This window comes from Gracilinanus agilis, chromosome 2 (genome assembly GCF_016433145.1).
Source record: "Gracilinanus agilis isolate LMUSP501 chromosome 2, AgileGrace, whole genome shotgun sequence".
Classification (NCBI taxonomy): Eukaryota; Metazoa; Chordata; class Mammalia; order Didelphimorphia; family Didelphidae; genus Gracilinanus; species Gracilinanus agilis.
In genome coordinates this window covers 241,597,727-241,616,949 of record NC_058131.1, presented here as the reverse complement: position 1 = coordinate 241,616,949, position 19,223 = coordinate 241,597,727, and the positions used below count along the sequence as shown (strand labels likewise).

Genomic DNA, 19,223 nt, shown 5'->3' with positions numbered 1-19,223 from the left:
TTTCTCTCTCTCTCTCTCTCTCTCTCTCTCTCTCTCTCTCTCTCTCTCTCTCTCTCTCTCTCTCTCTCTCTCTCTCTCCCTTTCCCTGTCTCTCCATATACAGATATATGTATATATAAACACATGTACAATGTGATGTAGTTGTCCTTGCTTTGTGTAGATAGCGGGAAGGTTGAATTCTCAAATTACTATAGTTACAGCCTGGATTTTTCTCTCAGCCTCCTAGACCCTTGAGACCATTTAGTAAATTCCACTTGAATGCAGATCATCCCATACTCAACATGTACTAAACTGAGATGTGCTCAGGTATTCTGGTGGCCATACCATGATTCACTATGTTTGTAACTTTGGGATCATCTTTAACACTTCCCTCTTCTTCATCTAGCACATCCATTCATCAAGTCCTCTCCATCCTGCTTCTACTTCTACTTTTAGAGCGTTTCTCTGATCTTTATGCTCTCCCTGCTGTTGCCTTCCTGTTGGCTTTTGTTACCACCTACAAGGACTATTGCAGTGGTCTTCCTTATTGATATTGCTCATTTTTACCCCACCACCATCCATCTTCGACATACCTCTAGGGTCATCTTCTTTATGAACCTGTCACTCCGTTTAAAAACCTTCAATGACCCCCTATTGTTTATTGAATAAAGCCATAATTCTTTTCTCATATTTCTGCCCTCCCCCCGGTCCCCCTTTAGTTTGGCACTTACCTACCTTTTACATCCTATCTCACACTGCTCTTCTTCATGGATACTGTATTCAAGATAGATCTAGCTACTCATTATTTCTTGGCTTTCTTCTAGGCTAACTCAGCTTTTCTGATTTATTCCTAGAATGCCTCTCCTGCTTTCGACCCATTGCAGTCTTCTCTGTCCTTTGAACATATAATTTCTTTTTTTTTTTTAAACCCTTAACTTCTGTGTATTGGCTCCTAGGTGGAAGAGTGGTAAGGGCTAGGCAATGGGGGTCAAGTGACTTGCCCAGGGTCACCCAGCTGGGAAGTGTCTTGAGGCCAGATTTGAACCTAGAACCTCCTGTCTCCAGGCCTGACTCTTAATCCACTGAGCTACCCAGCTGCCCCTGAATATATAATTTAAATGCCATTTCCATGAAGGCTTCCTAGATCTCCCGAAGTCCTCTCAAGGCCCTTGTGAAATACCTGTCTTACACTTTGGAGCTTATCTATTTTTATCTTGTAGTTTAATTGTTGTCTGCATTATGCCCCCCCAAGAGACTTTGAATTCAATAAGAGTACACCTTTGGCTATTTAATCCTTGGACCTCCCCCAGCACTTAGGATCATGCTGAGAATAATAATTTGCATGCAGTAGGGGATGTTTGATGATTGTTTGATATTGTGGCCTTTGGGTAGAGGAGGAATAATGACAGTCATGTGAAGGAATAAATGGAAGTTGGCATGTGTAAGATGTGTTTGAGAATATAGGGAAATTAAAAAGGTGGGTTGAGTTCTGCTTGAAGAAGGCCTTGAATGCCAGCTTAAATAGTTTCAATGGCAGTGGGGCATGATTTTGGTTTGTTTTTATCGTAAGAAGATTTTTGTCAATATCTAGTTTTCACATCGCCTTTATTTTCCATACTTCTGATCCTTGAAAGGACAAAGGGGTGTCAAATTAGTGATTTAAGAACATGGATTATTAGTCAGTTGTGTGTTAGGTGCCTCAAGATTGAGTCATGGAATAGCAGAAAAACTAGAGAAAGAGATCCTGTTAGAATATAGCAGGCCTGAGTGTCTGGATGAAGGTCTGGACTTAGAGGCCTGTGAGTGGGAATGTAAGAGAAGTCGGTCAGCTTTCAGAGGGCACGGCTGACAGGACTCATGCTGTGAGAGGGAGAGGTAGGGGTTTAACAGAAGGAAAAAGACGTTTCAAGCCTGGAGGATTGATGCTATTAATGGTCACAGGGAAGTCTTAGGAGTGGGGAGAGCCAGTTTTAAGGGGGACAGTAATGAATTTTAGATATGTTGAATTTAAAGTCAAATCATCCATCAGGCATCTGACAATGTGGGGCTGGAATTCAGGAGAGAGGCCAGGGCTCTTGATAGAGATTTGGGAGTCTTCCATATAGGGGAGGGGATAGAGGCTAGAATGAATGAAGTAAGACTATGAGAGCTGGTAGAGGACTTTTTTGACTGTTAAAGCAATGAGAGAGGACAAGGATTGACTGTGGACTGAAATTTGGACCTTATTTGGGACCTAGGAAAGAAGACTTGGCAAAGGAGACAGAAGGGAAAGGTCAGAGAAAGAGTCGAATCAGGAAAACGATTGCATCATTAAGCAGAGTAAGAGAATAATTCTAAATAGGATCTAGTCAGTTGTTCCAACTTTTGGGCCAAAGACAGGTCCAAAAATTGTGTGGAGGGGAAGCCATTGATTTGAAAATCTACCAGGTCATTAGGAGGTTATTAAGAACCTGAGAATATTTTCAGTTGAGTGGAAGGATTTCTTTTGCTTTCTTAGAGGTGCTTTTGGTAAATGTGACTAAAGATCTAGTCTCCTCTCCTTCCCTTCTATGCCTGTTGCTTTCAATTAATGGCACATTTAATGGACTAAGTCCTAAATGAGATATTTTGTCCATCTCTGTTCAGTAACAGCGCTTTTTGTTTAAAAACACTGATATGAGGGGCATCTGGGTAGCTCAGTAGATTGAGAACCAGGCCTAGAGATGGGAGGTCCTAGGTTCAAATCCGGCCTCAGATACTTCCCAGCTGTGTGACCCTGGGCAAGTCACTTGACCCCCATTGCCTACCATTACCACTCTTCTGCCTTGGAACCAATACACAGTATTGACTCCAAGTGGAAAGTAAGAGTTTAAAAAAAAAGCAAAAACACTGATATGATATTCCTTTAGATTGTGACCCTCATCCCCTCAATCCCCACTTTGTAAACTTTTTAAGACCAGCATGGTACACAACATAGAATTTTTGCCTAGTTGGAAAGAAAGGTAGGTGTATATTAAATGGATGTACTGGTGTAATGGGGATAATTTGAGGAAAGGTGTGTGGTAAAAAGGGATTTTGAAAGGAGGGTGTCAAGGACTTGCCAGGTAGGTAATCTAGGTTACAGGTAGGCTGGAATAAGGAGATTCAGGATATAATATGGGCTGAAGTCAGGGAGTATAGCACTGAAGGGAAACAAAGATCTTCAGGGAGAGGAGGAATTAATCTAAACAGGCAAAGACAGCAGGGCTTATAGACCAGGACTCAGACTTAAACACAAACTGAGGGAAATAGACTGAAGTGAAATTAACCACAGGCTTTAGTTAATTTCACAGGAAAGGACTTGTTTTGAAGTTACACCTTCCTTCAAGATGAATACCCCGGGCTTCCCTTCAAGCTCGGAGTATGTTAGTTCTTTCCCTCTTCTTCCCTCTCTTAATAACTAACTGACAAATTATACTAATAGGTCTGCTGAAACACAAAAGGGTTTATTATCTTTAAAGGATGATTTGTCAGGAAAGTGGATTGAGGAAGCCCTTACAGTTGTCTCAGGAACCTCAGGTGGGGGAAGGGAGGTAGAGATGGAGTCTGAGCAAGGACCTGCCTTAACTCAGCTTACAAGGTGCTCTTGATATCCAAAGGGAATAAATGATGACTGCCTATATATAATACTGTCAAATTATAGTTAAACCCTTCACAGATTTGAACTCCTCTCTAATTTACTCTCCTTATTAACTCCACAGACATATAAGGTAAGGGAAGGAAGGTAGGAAATAATAAAGGAAATGAAGATACAAAGGGTTTATCTAAAGTAACAATTCTTAAATAAATATTTCAAAGCTAGGCTAAATTTCAATTCTACAGATAGGTAAGGAAGCAGCTCAGCATGTCTGAAACTCTCTCCACGAGATTCACAAACCAACTGACTTTTGTCCTTCAAGATTCCAAACTCCTAACTGATTACAGAACTCAGCCAAAGCTTGAAAAAACTATCATGACTCCCTCTCTCTGTACTACACTGGGTTGACTCATTGGCCTATGATCCAGTTTAAACTGGACTTGATGTGACAGGGAATGTTGCCATGGATCCTGTGATGCATGACTCTCTGGTCCCTGCTTATCTCTAAACATTGGGACAAGCTAGTCATAGGCAGTCTCTAGCTGGCTATGGAAAGTTTGGCTACTGAGTTGATTCAATGCGTTCTAGGAAGATTTCTCCCCTTTCCCATCGGGCTATATATGCCAGCCTCGATCACAATTGAATCACTTGAAAAAAACAAATAACCAAGCAACCTACAAGCTCCTTAGTTAGAAAGTTGACAGGAATGGACCAGAGAGTGCATTTCAATTGTGCTAACCTGGTTGACAACCACAGGAGTGGTCAGAGAGCACTGATGAGGCCTCCAGGCTGCTTCTGCTGTCTCTCCAGATTGCAGTGGGTATGCCAAGCAGTCAGATCCTAAAACGGTTCCAAGTTTTGCAGACTATCACTTTTGTCTCTGCTGTTGAGCCTGCAGTTTTAAGTTTGGTCCTTTCATTGAACAGGTACCATAAAATCCTAGTGTTTGAGAAGCTAGAATTGTTAGGGTGTGTGTCCCCTGGGTCCCCACTTTCCTTAAATGTAACAGAGGAACAGTGATGATTGTGCTGGCTACTTCCCTGAGAAGTTCTGGGAAGAAAACGCCTCTTATACCTTGTAGAGGCCCCCTGACGCACAATCCTCCCAGTTCTTTCTGACTAGTGTGGCATGGCGGGCAAGCAGGGCACTATATACACTGAGGGCCTTGAAGGACATGTTGTTCGGCTGCTTTTTCTCAGTGGATCTTTTTCTTTTAGGGGCCTATGCACATCTCAGTTTTCATACCAAGGTCTCAGAGTAGTCCCAGCTTTGCCCTCCTGGGAGTTGGCTCTTTAGATTCTGCATGCTTCTGCCCACTTTGGCTGTGGCCAGTATAGGTTATTCCATAGATTGCTGTTCCCTCTCTTTGACAGGGCTGAGCTCACATCCCTGCCTCCTCCACTGCCCATGTGCTGCCCCTCGTGCACCAAGCCCTGTGTAGACTGGCGCTATGAGGACTTCAGACCCAGTGTGATAGGGTTGTCCTAGTATTTGCCAAAGGCGGTGCTTCCTTCTCCTCTCTTTAATTTGGGACCCGTAGCCTCCTCCAGGACCTGTTAAAGGCAGAGTTGGCAGCTAACACAGAGTTGGGAGGGATAGCCAACATACTGGATGACTGAGTCAGGGTTCAAAAAGCTCTCTGCCAAGTTAGAACTCGAAATCAAATTAAGTAAGATGAAGCCTAGTAGGAATAAATGTCAAGTCTTAACCTCGATCTCAGATGCAAGCTGTGGGAGGCATGGTTTGATAGCAGTTTGTCTCAGGAATACAAAACAAAAAAAACAACTAGAGGTTTAACTGGACTTGAAACTTGGTATGAGTCAGCAGGATGGCTGTGTCAGTCCAAAAGCTAATGTCTTCATTAACCTCATTAAAGAGAGTTGTAACTTCCAGCAATAAGGAGGCCAAGGTTGCAGAAATGGTATTAGTGCTTTTCAATCATATCATCCCAAGATTTGGGGCTTGAAGGATCACTTACTCCAACCCCTTTCATTTACAGAGGAGGAAACTGAGGCTTGAGGATAAGTGAACTTGCTCAAATTCATAGTCAGCCAGTGAAAACTTGCCTGGTAGATGAGTTCCTTGGGGAGGTTGGGAAATAAGGGAGCAGAGGACAGGCGGGGAGAAGGTCTTAGTGGGGAAGAGCACTAGAGTTGAAGACAGGAAGTTGAGGCTTTGTCTCTTTCCTCAGATACTTACTGGCCTTGTGATTGTGTCAAAGTCTTTTACCTTCTGAGATCCTATAAAATGAAATTGTGAGGATTCCATGAAAGGATGCCTAGAAAGTGCTTTCTAAACCTGAAAATGCAGGCCTTGTGCCAAATTCTTGTGCCTTACTGGCTTCTGTGTTTATCATACTGAAAATTCACCACTTGCTAGGGCAACTGGTCTTGCCCTGATCATGGGACCCAGGGATTAAGGATCCCTCAGTCATGGTTTAGATCTTTTGTTCTTCCAAATGAAGTTTGTTATAATTTTTTCTTAATTCAGTAAAAAAGTTTCTTGGTAGGGGGCAGCTGGGTAGCTCAGTGGATTGAGAGTCAGGCCTAGAGACTGGGAGGTCCTAGGTTCAAATCTGACCTCAGACACTTCCCAGCTGTGTGACCCTGGGCAAGTCACTTGACCCCCATTGCCTACCCTTACCACTCTTCTGCCTCGGAGCCAATACACAGTATTGACTCCAAGACGGAAGGTAAGGGTTTAAAAAAAAAAAAAGTTTCTTGGTCGTTTGATAGGTATGGCACTAAATAAGTAAATTAATTTGGGTAGGATTGTCATTTTTATTATATTAGCTTGTCCTACCCATGAGCAATTAATGTTTTTCCAGTTATTTAGATCTAGTTTTAATTGTGTGGCAAGTGTTTTGTAGTTGTGTTCATATACTTCCTGTGTTTGTCTTGGCAAATAGATTTCCTAAATATTTAAAATCACTGGAGTGATTTTAAATGGAATTTCTCTTTTGAACTCTTGCTGCTCAGTTGTGTTGGAAATATATAGAAATGCTGATGATTTATGTGCATTTATTTTGTATCCTACAACTTTGCTAAAGTTGTTGATTATTTCCACTAGCTTTTTAGTTGATTCTCTGGGATTCTTTAGGTAGACCATCATATCATCTGCAAAGAGTGATAGCTTAGTCTCCTCCTTGCCTATTTTGATACCTTCAATTTCTTTTTCTTCTCTAATTGCTACTGCTAGTGTTTCTAGTACAATGTTAAATAATAGAGGAGATAATGGGCATCCTTGCTTCATTCCTGATCTTATTGGGAAGTCAGTTATGGTTTAGAAAGTTTCCCTGCTTGCTGGGTGACAATTCACTGTACTGAAGCACTGAGGCTGCCAAAGAAAGTCACAAAATTCACCATGCCTGCCCTTAGGGAGCTCCCTTTCTAATGGGGAAGACAGCATGCAGGCAGCTATATTCATATGAGATATAGATAGTTAAATGGGACAGACGTCTCTCAGAGGGAAAGCATTAGTGGGGGGAGGGAAGCTAGGTAGAGAAAGGTCTTCTACAAAAAGATGGGATTTGAGTTTAGTCTTGGGTGAAGCCAGGAGGCAGAGGTGAGAAGAGAACAATCTTGGCCTGGGGGACAGCCAGAGAAAAGACGTGGAGGGGGTCAAGAGATGGAGTACCATTTGTAGGGAAGGGATGAGGAGATGAGGACCTGCAGTGGGGTGGTGGGGAGGAGAAGGTGCTCTATTGGCAGTGGATTGGATGTGTAGTGAGTACAAATGAAGTCATTGAGGTTTCCTCCAGGGTGACTGGTGGCTTAACCGGTTCTCATTACACAGCTGTGTCACCCAGCCCACAAGGTGAGTTCGGTCTTAGCTAATGTGACTCACCTGTGACTGCCTTTCTGATGGTAACCTTCTCTCACTGTACCCTTTCCACGTCACTCGAAAAGGAAGCTCTTCATGCCTTCTTTCCTGCTCCCAGGGACATTACAAGAGCTCTTTGTGATCCCTGACCAGAGTTCTTCCTCTTTTAATAGTCATCTCTTTACTCATACAGGGTGTGGGTCCCCAGACACCATTCTAGGTTTTATTCACTGTCTACTCTGGGTGCTCCAAACATTTTCTGACTATGATTTACTTGAGCTGCTTTTTTTCATGGACTTATAACAACTTAAAAAAAACCCTGACATTTTTTCATCATCATCATCATCATCATCATCATCATCATCATCATCATCATCATTTCCTTCANTCATCATCATCATCATCATCATCATCATCATCATCATCATCATCATCATCATCATCATTTCCTTCAGGATCCCTCCCCTCTGCTCCTCTGTAGCAAAAAGTATTTTTTTAAATGTAAAAAGGAAAAAAAAACAACCCAACTAATTAATACATTGAAAAAATTGACAGCGTGTGCAACACTGATAGATCAGATGGAACCAGACCATGGTACCATCTGCAAAGAGATGGAGGTGGAAATGTCTACCTTTTATCTCTTTATTTGAGCCATTCTTATTCTTTATAATTCTGTAATATTCATTTGCTTTTATGTGTGTTTGTGGTTTCCATTTACATTGCTATTGTTACACATATTGCTTTCTTGGCTCTGCTTATTTGAGTTTCTAATATCCTTCAATACCCACTGTTTCAGTATGTTGAGAAGATCCAAGGTCATTGGGTACAATGGAATGGGCACTGGATTTGTGAGGGAAGGACCTAGGTTCAAATCCCATCTCTGTCACAACTTGTATGACCTGGGGCAGGTCCCTTGGCACACACTTTTTGAGTCTCAGTTTCCTAATCTGTAAAAGGAGAGCTTAGATTAGATCTCTTCAAGGTCTTTAATCCCATGAATCTAGTACCATCTTTTAAGTACTAGCATACACACGAACACACTAAGGGGGGAAAGGATTTTGGCTGTTAACAACGACTAGAAAGCAGAGCCAACCCTTTTACTTTGATAATGTTTTTTTTTCCCCCAAACCCATACCTTCTGTCTTGGAATCTGTCCATACAGATTATGGAATCCAAGGCAGAAGAGTGGTAAGGGCTAGGCAATGGGGGGGGGGGGGGAGGGGGTTAAGTGACTTGCCCAGGGTCACACAGCTAGGAAGTGTCTGAGGCTAGATTTGAATCCAGGCTCTTCCATCTCTAGGCATGGCTCTGTCAATCCACAGAGCCACATGGCTGCCCAGATAAATATTTGAGTCATAGTTTGTTCCTTTGCTAGGTGGGAATGGTGGCTGTGGGTGTCTTAGAAATCTGACTTAATGCAGAAGTATCGTTTTCCACACACCAAACCCTCTGAATGTATGCCAAAACCATGAGCTTTAAAACAGGGACTAGAGGACCCTAATGCTGCTTGGGGCAAGCTGAGAAACAGCGAGCCAGCGAACGAGCTTGTGGATGGGTGGGAGAACACGGAGACAAACCCGTATCGACCTGCGTGTGCTTTGTTTCTACCCCTGCAGACCATTCCCGTGGTGGTCAGTCCATCTGTTGGGGCAGCGACCATGAGGAGTGGGGGTGGCGGCGGCGGCAGCAGCAGCAGCAGTAGCAGCAGCAGCAGTGGCGGCGGCGGAGGTGGTAGTAGTAGCGGCGGTGGCAGCAGCAGCGGCGGCAGCAGCGGCGGGGGCAGCGGCGGTAGCGGCGGCGGCGTTCAGTATGTCCAGACCGCTGTGCCAGTCCAAGTGCGGAGAGTCTAGCCCGTAACACCACCAGCCGGGGGTGTCGGAGGAGTGACGAAGACATCTCCTGGCATGACAGGAGAAGGAAGAGGAGCTACCAGAAATGTGAAGAGGAGGAAGGGACAGTTGCCAACTTTGGAGATTTAGCTTCAAAGGTTCTGACTTTTTTTTTTTTTTCCCGCTTTGTATACACAGGACAAGGCATCGACCACACTACATTAATAAGGCATTAGCGCTGTCCAAGGACAGTTAAACCCCGTGGCAAATGAATGCTTCTAGTGTAAATAATGTACAATTTGTGGATGTCATTAAACTTAGAGAACCATCTTCTTTTTATATTTGTATTGACTTTTAACTTATAATAATAATAATTAATAATAATAATAAAAAGAAACGTTTTGGAAAAGGGAAGGTCAGACCAATTGTCACAAAGTAGCATTTTTTGAATCTGGGCTGAGGGCAGTTTGCGCCCAGAAATCATCAATGTTTGGGGGATCCATAGGGAGGCTAGACTTTTTCATTTATATTTGTGTCATGAAACATGGGATCGAAAGCCGTTCTCCTCAGGGGTGTGTGGCTGCCCTGCAGGCCTGAATTGCTGTAGCTCCCCCCTTTTTGTTAAAATCCTATTTTATTTCATTGTTTGGAAATGGAAGATCTCTGGACCTAAGAACACCTGTTGAGAAAGTCTTTTATTTTGTGTGATTTACACAACGACCTGACTCTTAAAAACAAAAACAAATCATGACCTTGTTTACAAAACGTTGAGGGTGTGAGAAACCTGGCACAAGTGATGGAAGAGCAGGAGGTGTTTGGAATTTTCATAAAGAGCTGGTGCTGAATGGTAAACTCATAAAGAGAGAAGCAACCTCTTCTGCTTTATGGTTCATTCAAAAAACAAAAAACAACAAAAAAAAAACCTAAACAAAAAAACCCTCCTCAGAGACTGTTGCGCTTTTCATGTGGAATGAGAACTTGAAGAAGAGACCTGGGCCAAGGACTTGATGCTGGGGTAAAGCATGTATTATTTATAGGACAGAACCTTCTGCCCTGCTGTAAGCATGACACAGTAGTACATACAGTAGGACAGAGAGCCCCCTGCCCAGTGCTGCCTGTTACACTACTCATGCTGTAGTCCCTACCATTTTGTATGTTGTGTAAAACAAAGGCATTGAACAAAAAGCCAGGTAATTGATGTCTGTATATGAGAAAATTAATTGTATGATATCATTCCAGTACATTTTGTTGTACATTTATTTCTGTGTTTAAGTTCTCCCATTGTTTATAAATGATTTGATATGTACAGTCTCTGGCTAGTACCCACCTTAGAGCAAAAACAAAGGTATTAGGAGAATAAGGAAGAGAGAAAGCAGAACATTTGTGAATTGCAGTCGTCAGAAATAGCCTAGCAGGCCTTATTTGTGAAGCATAATTGCTTTTAGCATATGGAAGTATTTTTTCACATTTCTTTGTATAAAATTTGTATTAAACTTAAATATCTTTTTGGATGATTGTGTTTCTTTGTGATGGAGGCAGACACACACAGTATGCTTTTGGCTTGCCCCAGTTTTTTCAGGAATCTTCACTTTTTTTATTAAACTGTTTTTGGAAAAACGGCTCATGTTCCTGAATTGCCAGTTTGCCTTTGCCCGGGATGAATGTCTCTTCCGACATCTTTAGAGCTCCGAGGGGCATAAGGACAATGCCAGGGATGGTGAGTCGGATGGATAATACTAGCTGGAAAGGGACCTTAGGACATGAGCACAGAACATCGGAGCTCGAGGGCCCCTTACGAGATGAGGAGACTTGAGTTACGCAGCCATTAGTAGGTCCTTAATAAACGCTTTAGAAATTAATTTTCCTTCGTTCAAGTGTCATAGCTGGGCTTAAACCTCAGTTCTCTTTCCACTCTAATCGCTGCCTCTTCTTGTTTCCCAGTGACAGGCTGAAAACTTGATTACAGATTTAAAACCCTGGCTTTCCTGGGAGCCTGATGAAAGGGATCGAGTCAGAGATGTGAATTAGTTAGTGTGGTGTTTCTGCACCCTTTTAAAGATGATTTTTGGCCAAAGGTTCCTTGCTGGTAAGCGGCCTCTCCTTCGAAGCTCACTTCATCAGTGGCCTGACTGGGGGAACCTTTTACAGGGTCTAGACAGGTTTTCCCTAAGTTGTTGGGTAGTATTTTCCCTATTTCAGGACCAGACTAGGAGCCAGAGGAGACGTGTGACCCATAAACTTTCCAGGAAGACTACATCTCCGGAGGCCTCTCTCACAGTCCTCTGCCATTCTCCCACTCCGACCGTCCCCAGCTTCTATCCTCTGAGAGGAACTATACCATTTGTCGGGGGTAGCTTTGGCCAGAAACGGCTCCCCTCCCTCCTCCAGGGCAGAATCATGAAAAAAGGGCTGCCTCTGGTGTCCATGTTAGGACAATGAAGACGGGTTGCAGGCTGGATTGGTATAAAAGTCTAATGTTATCTATGTTTTATTGTTTTTATTTTAAAAATATTTCCCAATTACATTTTATTTATTTATTTTCAAAAACCCTTCCTTTCCATCTTAGAATCAATACTATGTATGGGTTCCAAGGCAGAAGAGCAGTAAGAGCTACCAGTGGAGGTTAAGTGACTTACTAAGAGACACAGCTAGGAAGTGTCTGAGGCCAGATTTGAACCTAGGTCTGTAGGCCTGGTTCTCAATCCACTGAGCTGTACCCCCTTTCCCCCTCTTTTTTTTAAAACCCATATCTTCTTTCTTAGAATCAAAACTGTATATTGGTTCTAAGGTAGAAGAGTTATAAGGGTTAGGCAATGAGATCAAGTGACTTGCCCAGGGTCACACAGCTAGGAAATGTCTAAGGCCAGATTTGAACCTAGGACCTCCCATCTCTAGGCCTGACTCAATCCACTGAGCCATTTCATTTTAATCTGTTTGACAGCTATGGGGGAGGGAACTCCTGGTGAGAAAACTCCCTCTACCACTGAAGATGGCTCCCTGGGACAATTTCTGGTTTTAGGAAGCTGCCTGGACATATTAAGAAGTAGTACAGGGGGCAGCTGGGTAGCTCAGTGGATTGAGAGTCAGTCCTAGAGACGGGAGGTCCTAGGTTTGGACCCAGTCTCAGACACTTCCTAGCTGTGTGACCCTGGGCAAGTCACTTGACCCCCATTGCCCACTCTTACCACTCTTCCACCTAGGAGCCAATACACAGAAGTTATGGGTTTAAAAATGTAAAAATAAAAATAAATAAAGTAGTACAGTGCCTTCCCTAGGTTTATACAACCAGTATATGCCAAGAGGTAGAACGTGAACCACTGAAGTCCTAGAGCTAGATCTATCTATAGATATAGCGATATAGATGGCATTTATGTTAATGGATGAAATAAATGTCTATAGACAGAGACTGATCTATTTATTCTGAGTGTACATTACCAAATAGCAGTTTTGGTATTGGTCTTTGCTTTTCAGAATATACTTTCATATAGATTCTCAGGCAATGCTTAAAGAACCCTGAGAGATGTTAGGTCCGTCCAGTGGTATCCTTATTTGACTGATGACCTGGGTTCAAGCCTTGATTTTGTTGCTCTGCCATTGGTGTGATGTTGGCAAAAGTCGCTTCATTCATCTCTTCAGGCTGTTTCCTCATCTGTGAAATGAGGCAGTCAGAGATCTCCTCTAAGGTCCCTTCCTGGGACGACGTGACCGCAGAGCCCCGGTGGCCGCCCGGGCCCTTTGGTGCCAATCCAGGGATCCTATCCCCGCTCCATGCTATAAGAATTCCAGTTCTGGGGGCAGCTGGGTGGCTCAGTGGATTGAAAGCCAGGCCTAGAGACAGGAGGTCCTAGGTTCAAATCTGGCCTCAGACACTTCCCAGCTGTGTGACCCTGGGCAAGTCACTTAAGCCCATCCTTACCACTCTTCCACCTATGAGCCAATACACAGAAGTTAAGGGTTTAAAAAATAAAAAATTCCAGTTCTTCAGGGTCAGTGATGTTACTAGCATTGCCAGTTACCCCACTTTCTGGGAACCATCAAAGCCGATGGAGACGTTCTCTCTGAGAAACCAGCCCAGTGGCTAGCTAACAGGCCAGATTCTCCATGCTGGGCTCCCTGCTGTCCCTCACCAGCTGGGATTCTGATTCTACAGAAGAGGTGGTAGAGACCCAAAATGGTGTCAAAGCCACTTTAGCTCATTCTAGACCTCTCAAGAGGAGAAGGAAGTGGCTGAGAGTGGGAGTCTGAACCTGGCGGCTCCCAGCGCTAGGATGCCCGTGTTCTCAAAGCGCTTAGACCTCTTCTTGTTGGTCATGTTGGTCCTAGGAAGTGTGGGGAGTAGTTTCAGATCTGAGCGGGTGTCTGTCCAGAACGATGGGAGTATTCATGACCTACTATTTTCTTTGAAATCCCTTACCTTCCGTCCTAGAATCAATGCTGGGAATCGACTCCAAGGCAGAAGAGCATTAAAGGCGAAGCAGTGGGGCTTCAGGGACTTTCTCAGAGTCACACAGCCAGGAAATGTCTGAGTAACTTACTTTTTTATGTTTTCTCTTAAACTCTCACCTTTCATCTTAGAATCAATACTGGGAATTGGTTCCAAGGCAGAAGAGCATTAAAGGCTCAGCAGTGGGGGGTTCAGTGACTTGTCCAGGGCCATACAGCCAGGAAATATCTGCATAATTTACTTTTTTCACATTTTTCTCTTGAACCCTTACTTTCTGTCCTAGAACCAATCAATACAGGGTATTGTTTCCAAGACAGGAGAGCTATAAGGGCTGGGCAGTTTGGGTTCAGTGACTTGCCCAGGGTCACACAGCTAAGAAGTATCTGAGGCCAGATTTGAGCTTCAGACCTGGCTCTCAATCCACTGATCCATGTAGCTGCCCCCAGCATCACCCACTTTTGCAAGGCTTGATCTACTCAACGGTTCATAGTCACTCTTGAGGGGAAGGCTTGGCAGGTACCACTTTGTTCCTTAAGATTCAGGAAACTGAAAAGGATCTGTGGGACAGCTAGTAGACCAGGGAGTGGTTTTCTCTGAAAGAGCTGCTGAAGGAGGCTTGCAGGGAAGGTGGCTGGAATTTCTAGGCCCATTAGCCATCCTCTGCCCAGTAGGGTGGAACGTTGAGTTCCTCCGCCATCTTGTGGTCGTAGGGCAGAACTGAAGAGCCGCCACCAGACAGGGTTTGGAACTCGGAGAAACCCAAGAGGAATTGGCGGCTGGAGACTTCTCACTCTCTTGCCCCGGCCCATCTGTTCCTGATGAATGGAAGAATAGCTTCAGCCAAAGTCAGGTGTGGTGGACAGCCAGGCAGATGCATTAATATACTCACTGCTCTTGTGTTCTGGATATACGATTGAGCAAATCGGGCTCTTCCAAACCTCCGTTTCATCCTCCGTAAGGGGGGGATAATACGGTTCTGCCTGTCTAGTTGGAGTTTTTTGAGGATCCACTTTGAGAACACGCATTAAATGATGATTAGCTAATGAGAGAGCGGCGTGATGGATGGAAAGCTGGCCTTGAGCTCCCGAGGTCTGTCTCTGACGTACTGGGGCATACCAGCTCTAATATAAGGAGATGGAAAACTCATAAATTTAGACTTTGACACGTAATGATTGAATTCTTACTCTGCTCGAGGCCCCTTTCCCGGCCCTTAGAGGGAAGATGGCATGGCCCTGATGTTCCAGGGCTTTACAATCTAAAAGGTGTAAAGATTAAAATCAATATGCATTAACTATTATATTTTACAACATTTATTAATAATAACTAAAGTAAAAAAAAAAAGCTAGCTTAACCAAGCTGCAGTTGTGAGAAAAAAGAGAGAGGCAGAGTTACCACTACATGCACAAAGGGAAAAGCATTCTGGGTAATGTAGTTTTGGGGGTCCGAGATTTTCTAACTATACATAGGAGAGGGGAGCTATAGATTGGCCAGCATTTGTACAGTGCTTTTAGTATTGCAAAGTGGTGTAGTTTTCTGATCTCTGTTGCCCTTCCCAATAACCCGGTGAGGAAAAGGCTGCTGTTAGGCTCATTCTACTGCTGAGGAAGCAGATTAAATAAATGGCTTGCTCAGGGACACATAGTTAATGAGTATGAGGCGGCATTTGAACTCGGGTCTTCCTCACTAGCTTCTATCTAACTGACATGATAATACAAGGCAGGACGTGAAAAGTCCCAACCCCTCAGGTCTCCTGGGCTCCCTTAGACTATCCCCCAGGGTCCTCAGGGACCCAGCCCTGGAATGAATGGACCGTGGGGCTGAAAGGACCATTGGGGATGTTCTCGGAGGGAAGAATCTCAGAAACCGGGCAAATCCGTCCTCAGAGCTCAGTTTCCAGCCTGCTTTTAAGGCCTCTCCCAGGAGAAAGGGGTGTCAGAGATTACCATCCTTATCTTTTCGGATGACTGGGGCTCCACCTAGTCAGAGACCCTGGGCTAGAATTCAGGGTTCATCCGGGCTCCCTAGCACCCACCAGGAGTCCTCTTCTGGCAGGGGAGGTGGCTTTCTTTATGGTTTTCTACTCAGGCTTACAGATACATTTTGAGCAATTCAAGGCCAACTGAAGATTCATGATGGCTGGATAACGGGCACGCTCAGCTCTGTACGACTTGCCATCAGCCTCACTTCACATTTCTAGACTTCTCTCTGCCTGTGCACAGTTCTGAGCAAGAACCCCTTCCTCTTCTCAGGCTTCAGTCTCCTCCTCTGTAAAATCCAGCTCCCGTTTATTTAGACTGCCATTTAAGGTTGGCAAAGCACTTTCAACACATTTTCTCAGTTGACACCCCCCCCCCCCCATCATTTTCAAGTCTGGCGCTCTGTCCTTCCTCCTGGAGCTGGACTAGCCTGCTCCTAGTCTTTTCTTCTAGCTCCAATACTATAGGCTGTCAGATTCCTTCCTGCTCTAGAACTCCATGTCCCCTCAGCCTGGGATTGTATGGAAATGCTGGTAGAGGACATACTGCGCCAAAGCCTATTGGAGGGATTCTAGACCTTTCAAAGGGTGATGGAAGGAAGTGACCAACTCTTGGCATGGGCCCTAGTGGCTAAATTAGGGAGAGGGTCCAGAGGGAATCTGAAACTTGGCCATTCCAAGCTCTAGGATGCTCCACATTTCAAGGCCTCTCACTGAATTTGTATCTCCTTTTATTGACTTAATTTCCCCTTCTGAAGGGAAATTGGGGGGGGTATATCTTAAGGGCTTGGAAGGCAAAAGGAGGGGCAGGAAGAAGCTCCCCCCCAAATCTCTTAGCCTCATAATATATTCATGATCAGCATCACACATCTTGTCTGTCTTAAGTACTGCCTCCTTCATGGCTAATCTAATAGTGACATCCCCCTGCCCTGATCCCTCATCGCTCCTGTTACCACCATTGTAGGGAATGCTGGAGCCAGGAAAGTCCCCCATCTCACAGAGGAGGAAAATGAAGTCTATGGTGCAGAAGTGATGTGTTCCACTAAAGTCTCCCATAAGGCAGCTGCAAAGGGAGGGAAAGGGAGGGAGGGAGTAAGCGTTTCTAGAGTGCCTACTATGTGCCAGCTGTAGAGTTAGAAAATCCTGAACCCTTGGACTCCATCTCCCAGAATCCCTTTCCTCTTCCAGCCCCAAGTTGTGTCCTTGCGTTGTTTGTATATAGTTGTGTGTAGTTCTGCCTTTCGTTCTCTCTCAGGACCCTGGCTTGGTTAGCAACCTTTTTACTCAAGCTTTTTATTTTAGTTATTATTAATAAATCTTATTAAATATAATACTTGGAGATATTGGATGTTAATTTTTAATCTTACACAGGCATTGTACTTTTTTTTTTTTAACAAATATTATCTCATTTGATCCTTACAAGTCTTTGAATGAGTGTTACATCCCCATTTAATAGTTGAGGAAACTAAGGCAAACAGAAGATAAGTGACTTGTTATCTGAGTTATAAAACTAGTAGGTGAGATTTGAATTCAGGTCTTCCCTGACCCTAGGGCCAGAACTCTATCCACTATGACACTAGCTTCCTTGGGTGGGAGTAGAAGCCAGGTTTCTGGTCAGCAATGCTCTTCTGGATCATTCAGTCAGGAAACATTTATTAAGCTCTTACTATGTGCCAGGCACTGGGTGGTACAAAGAGGCAAGTTGGGCACTGCTCTCGAGGAGGTCACAGGTGAAGAAGTTTGTACAAACAAGATATGCAGAGGAAAAACTGGAAATGATCCATAAAGGAAGAGCCCACTAGAATTAAGGGGGATTGGGAAAGGTTTCTTGTCGAAGGTGGGTACTTAGCTGGGACTTGAAGGAAACCAGGACAGCCAGGAGGTGGCGATGAGGAACAAGAGCATTCCCCACATCAGAGAAAAGGCCAAATCTTGTTCCAGGAACAAGTGTCACTGGACTAGAAAATACGTCGTGGGGTGTAAGGTAGAAGACTAGAAGGGTGGTTGGGGGAAAAGGGGCAGACTGTTGCCACAGGACTTTGTTTGATTTTGGAGGTCCCAGCCACTGGGGTCGAGGAGGGGTGCTGACGACAAGGCCAGATGACCCGTGTATTAGATGACTGTGACAGCTGAGAGGAGGATGTACTGGAGTGGGGAGGAGACTCGTGTCAGGGAAAACAACCTGCAACCGATCGCAATAATGTGGTGGTGACAGCAGCAGAGGAGAGAAGCAGGTGTATACAAGAGATGCTCCACAGGTAAAATGAACAGGTCATGGCAACAGAATCCGAAATGGATGGTGACAGAGAAGAGTCAAGGATGCTATTGGGTTTTAAATGGGAGGATGACGGTGTTGTCACATTGATGGGGAAATTTGGACAGAGGGTCATATTAGGGTGGGAAAGAATTATTTCAGTTTTGGATGGGTTGAGTTTCAGATGTCTACAGAATATCCAGTTTGATGTGTCCAGTTGGCAGTTGAAGATGCAGTTCTGGATGTCAGGATAAGATAAGTAGATTTAGAATCATCATTAGAGGAATTCTCATAGAATCCAAGGGAGAGGATGGGAACACTGAGCGAACTAGTATTGAGGGAGGAGAAGAGGGGCCCAGGATACAGTCCCATAGGAAGCCCACATTTACTAGTGGATCGGTATGAAGATCTAGCAAAGGAGCCTGAAGAGTAGTCAGCTAGGTAGGAGAACAGAAGAGGGGGGTGCCCCAAGAAACCTTGAGAGAAGAGAGCACTGAGAACGAGAGGGTGATTGGCAAGGTTTAAAAGCTTCAGGGAAGTAAAAAAAGGATGAGGCCTGAGAAAAGTTCATTAGCATTGGCACTGGAGAGATGGTCATTTTTAGAGAGTAGTTTCAGTTGAATGTTGGGGTCACGGCAGATTGTAGTAAAAGAGGAAGGGAAGTGGAAGCACCCATTTTAGATGGCCTTCTAAAGGAATCTGGCCACAAAAGGAAGCAGAGATAGGGGATGACAGTCAGCAGACATACTGTTTATTCTGGAGATTTATTCACAGATGGTGTGTTCTCCCCAGAAGGGATGACACTTCCTCCCCTTATGCCATCCCTTCTATCCTTGTAGGACTTGGCATTCATCAGGAGCTCAGCACGGACTCGCAGTGGACAGAGGCAGGTCTGGCTCATGTCTGCTGAGGGTCTTGGGGGGAGGAGAGTCTGCTATCCATCTCCGTGGGATCATCTGGGAGCAAGTGCATCCCTCCTTTCTCAGAATTCACCAATCCATCAACCTGCTGGAAATCTGCAACGGCTGCAGGTGTGGCTGCGGTGCCCTCTTGTGGCCAGCCTCCCAGGACTGATGTGAACACAGGACTTCATCACCTGAAACAACTCGTGTTCTTGAAATGTGCAAAGGGAGAATCTTTGTGACTCGAGAGTGATGGGACTTAGAAATCTCAGGATTCGCCGGTGGGATCCTTTTGCAAAAAGGATCGTAACGGCAATAATCACAAAACCCAACCGGTAACTTTGATCCTTGTTACAACCCTATGAGAAGAGGGGATAGGAAATTGTCCCTGGTTTACTGATGGAGAAACCGAAGCTAAGAAGA

General features: G+C 44.4%; 1 protein-coding gene across 1 annotated transcript in view; it reads left to right on the top strand.

The window, feature by feature from the left end:
• Positions 1-10,842, top strand: part of ZMYND8 (zinc finger MYND-type containing 8) — a 131,379-nt gene extending 120,537 nt beyond the window's left edge. Inside the window, exons 21-23 of the mRNA XM_044659621.1 lie at positions 4,331-4,500; positions 4,948-5,044; positions 8,881-10,842. Coding sequence (XP_044515556.1) covers positions 4,331-4,500; positions 4,948-5,044; positions 8,881-9,246 — 633 coding nt within the window. The 3' untranslated portion in view covers positions 9,247-10,842. The remainder of the gene's footprint in view (positions 1-4,330; positions 4,501-4,947; positions 5,045-8,880) is intronic.
• Positions 10,843-19,223: the final 8,381 nt, after the last annotated feature.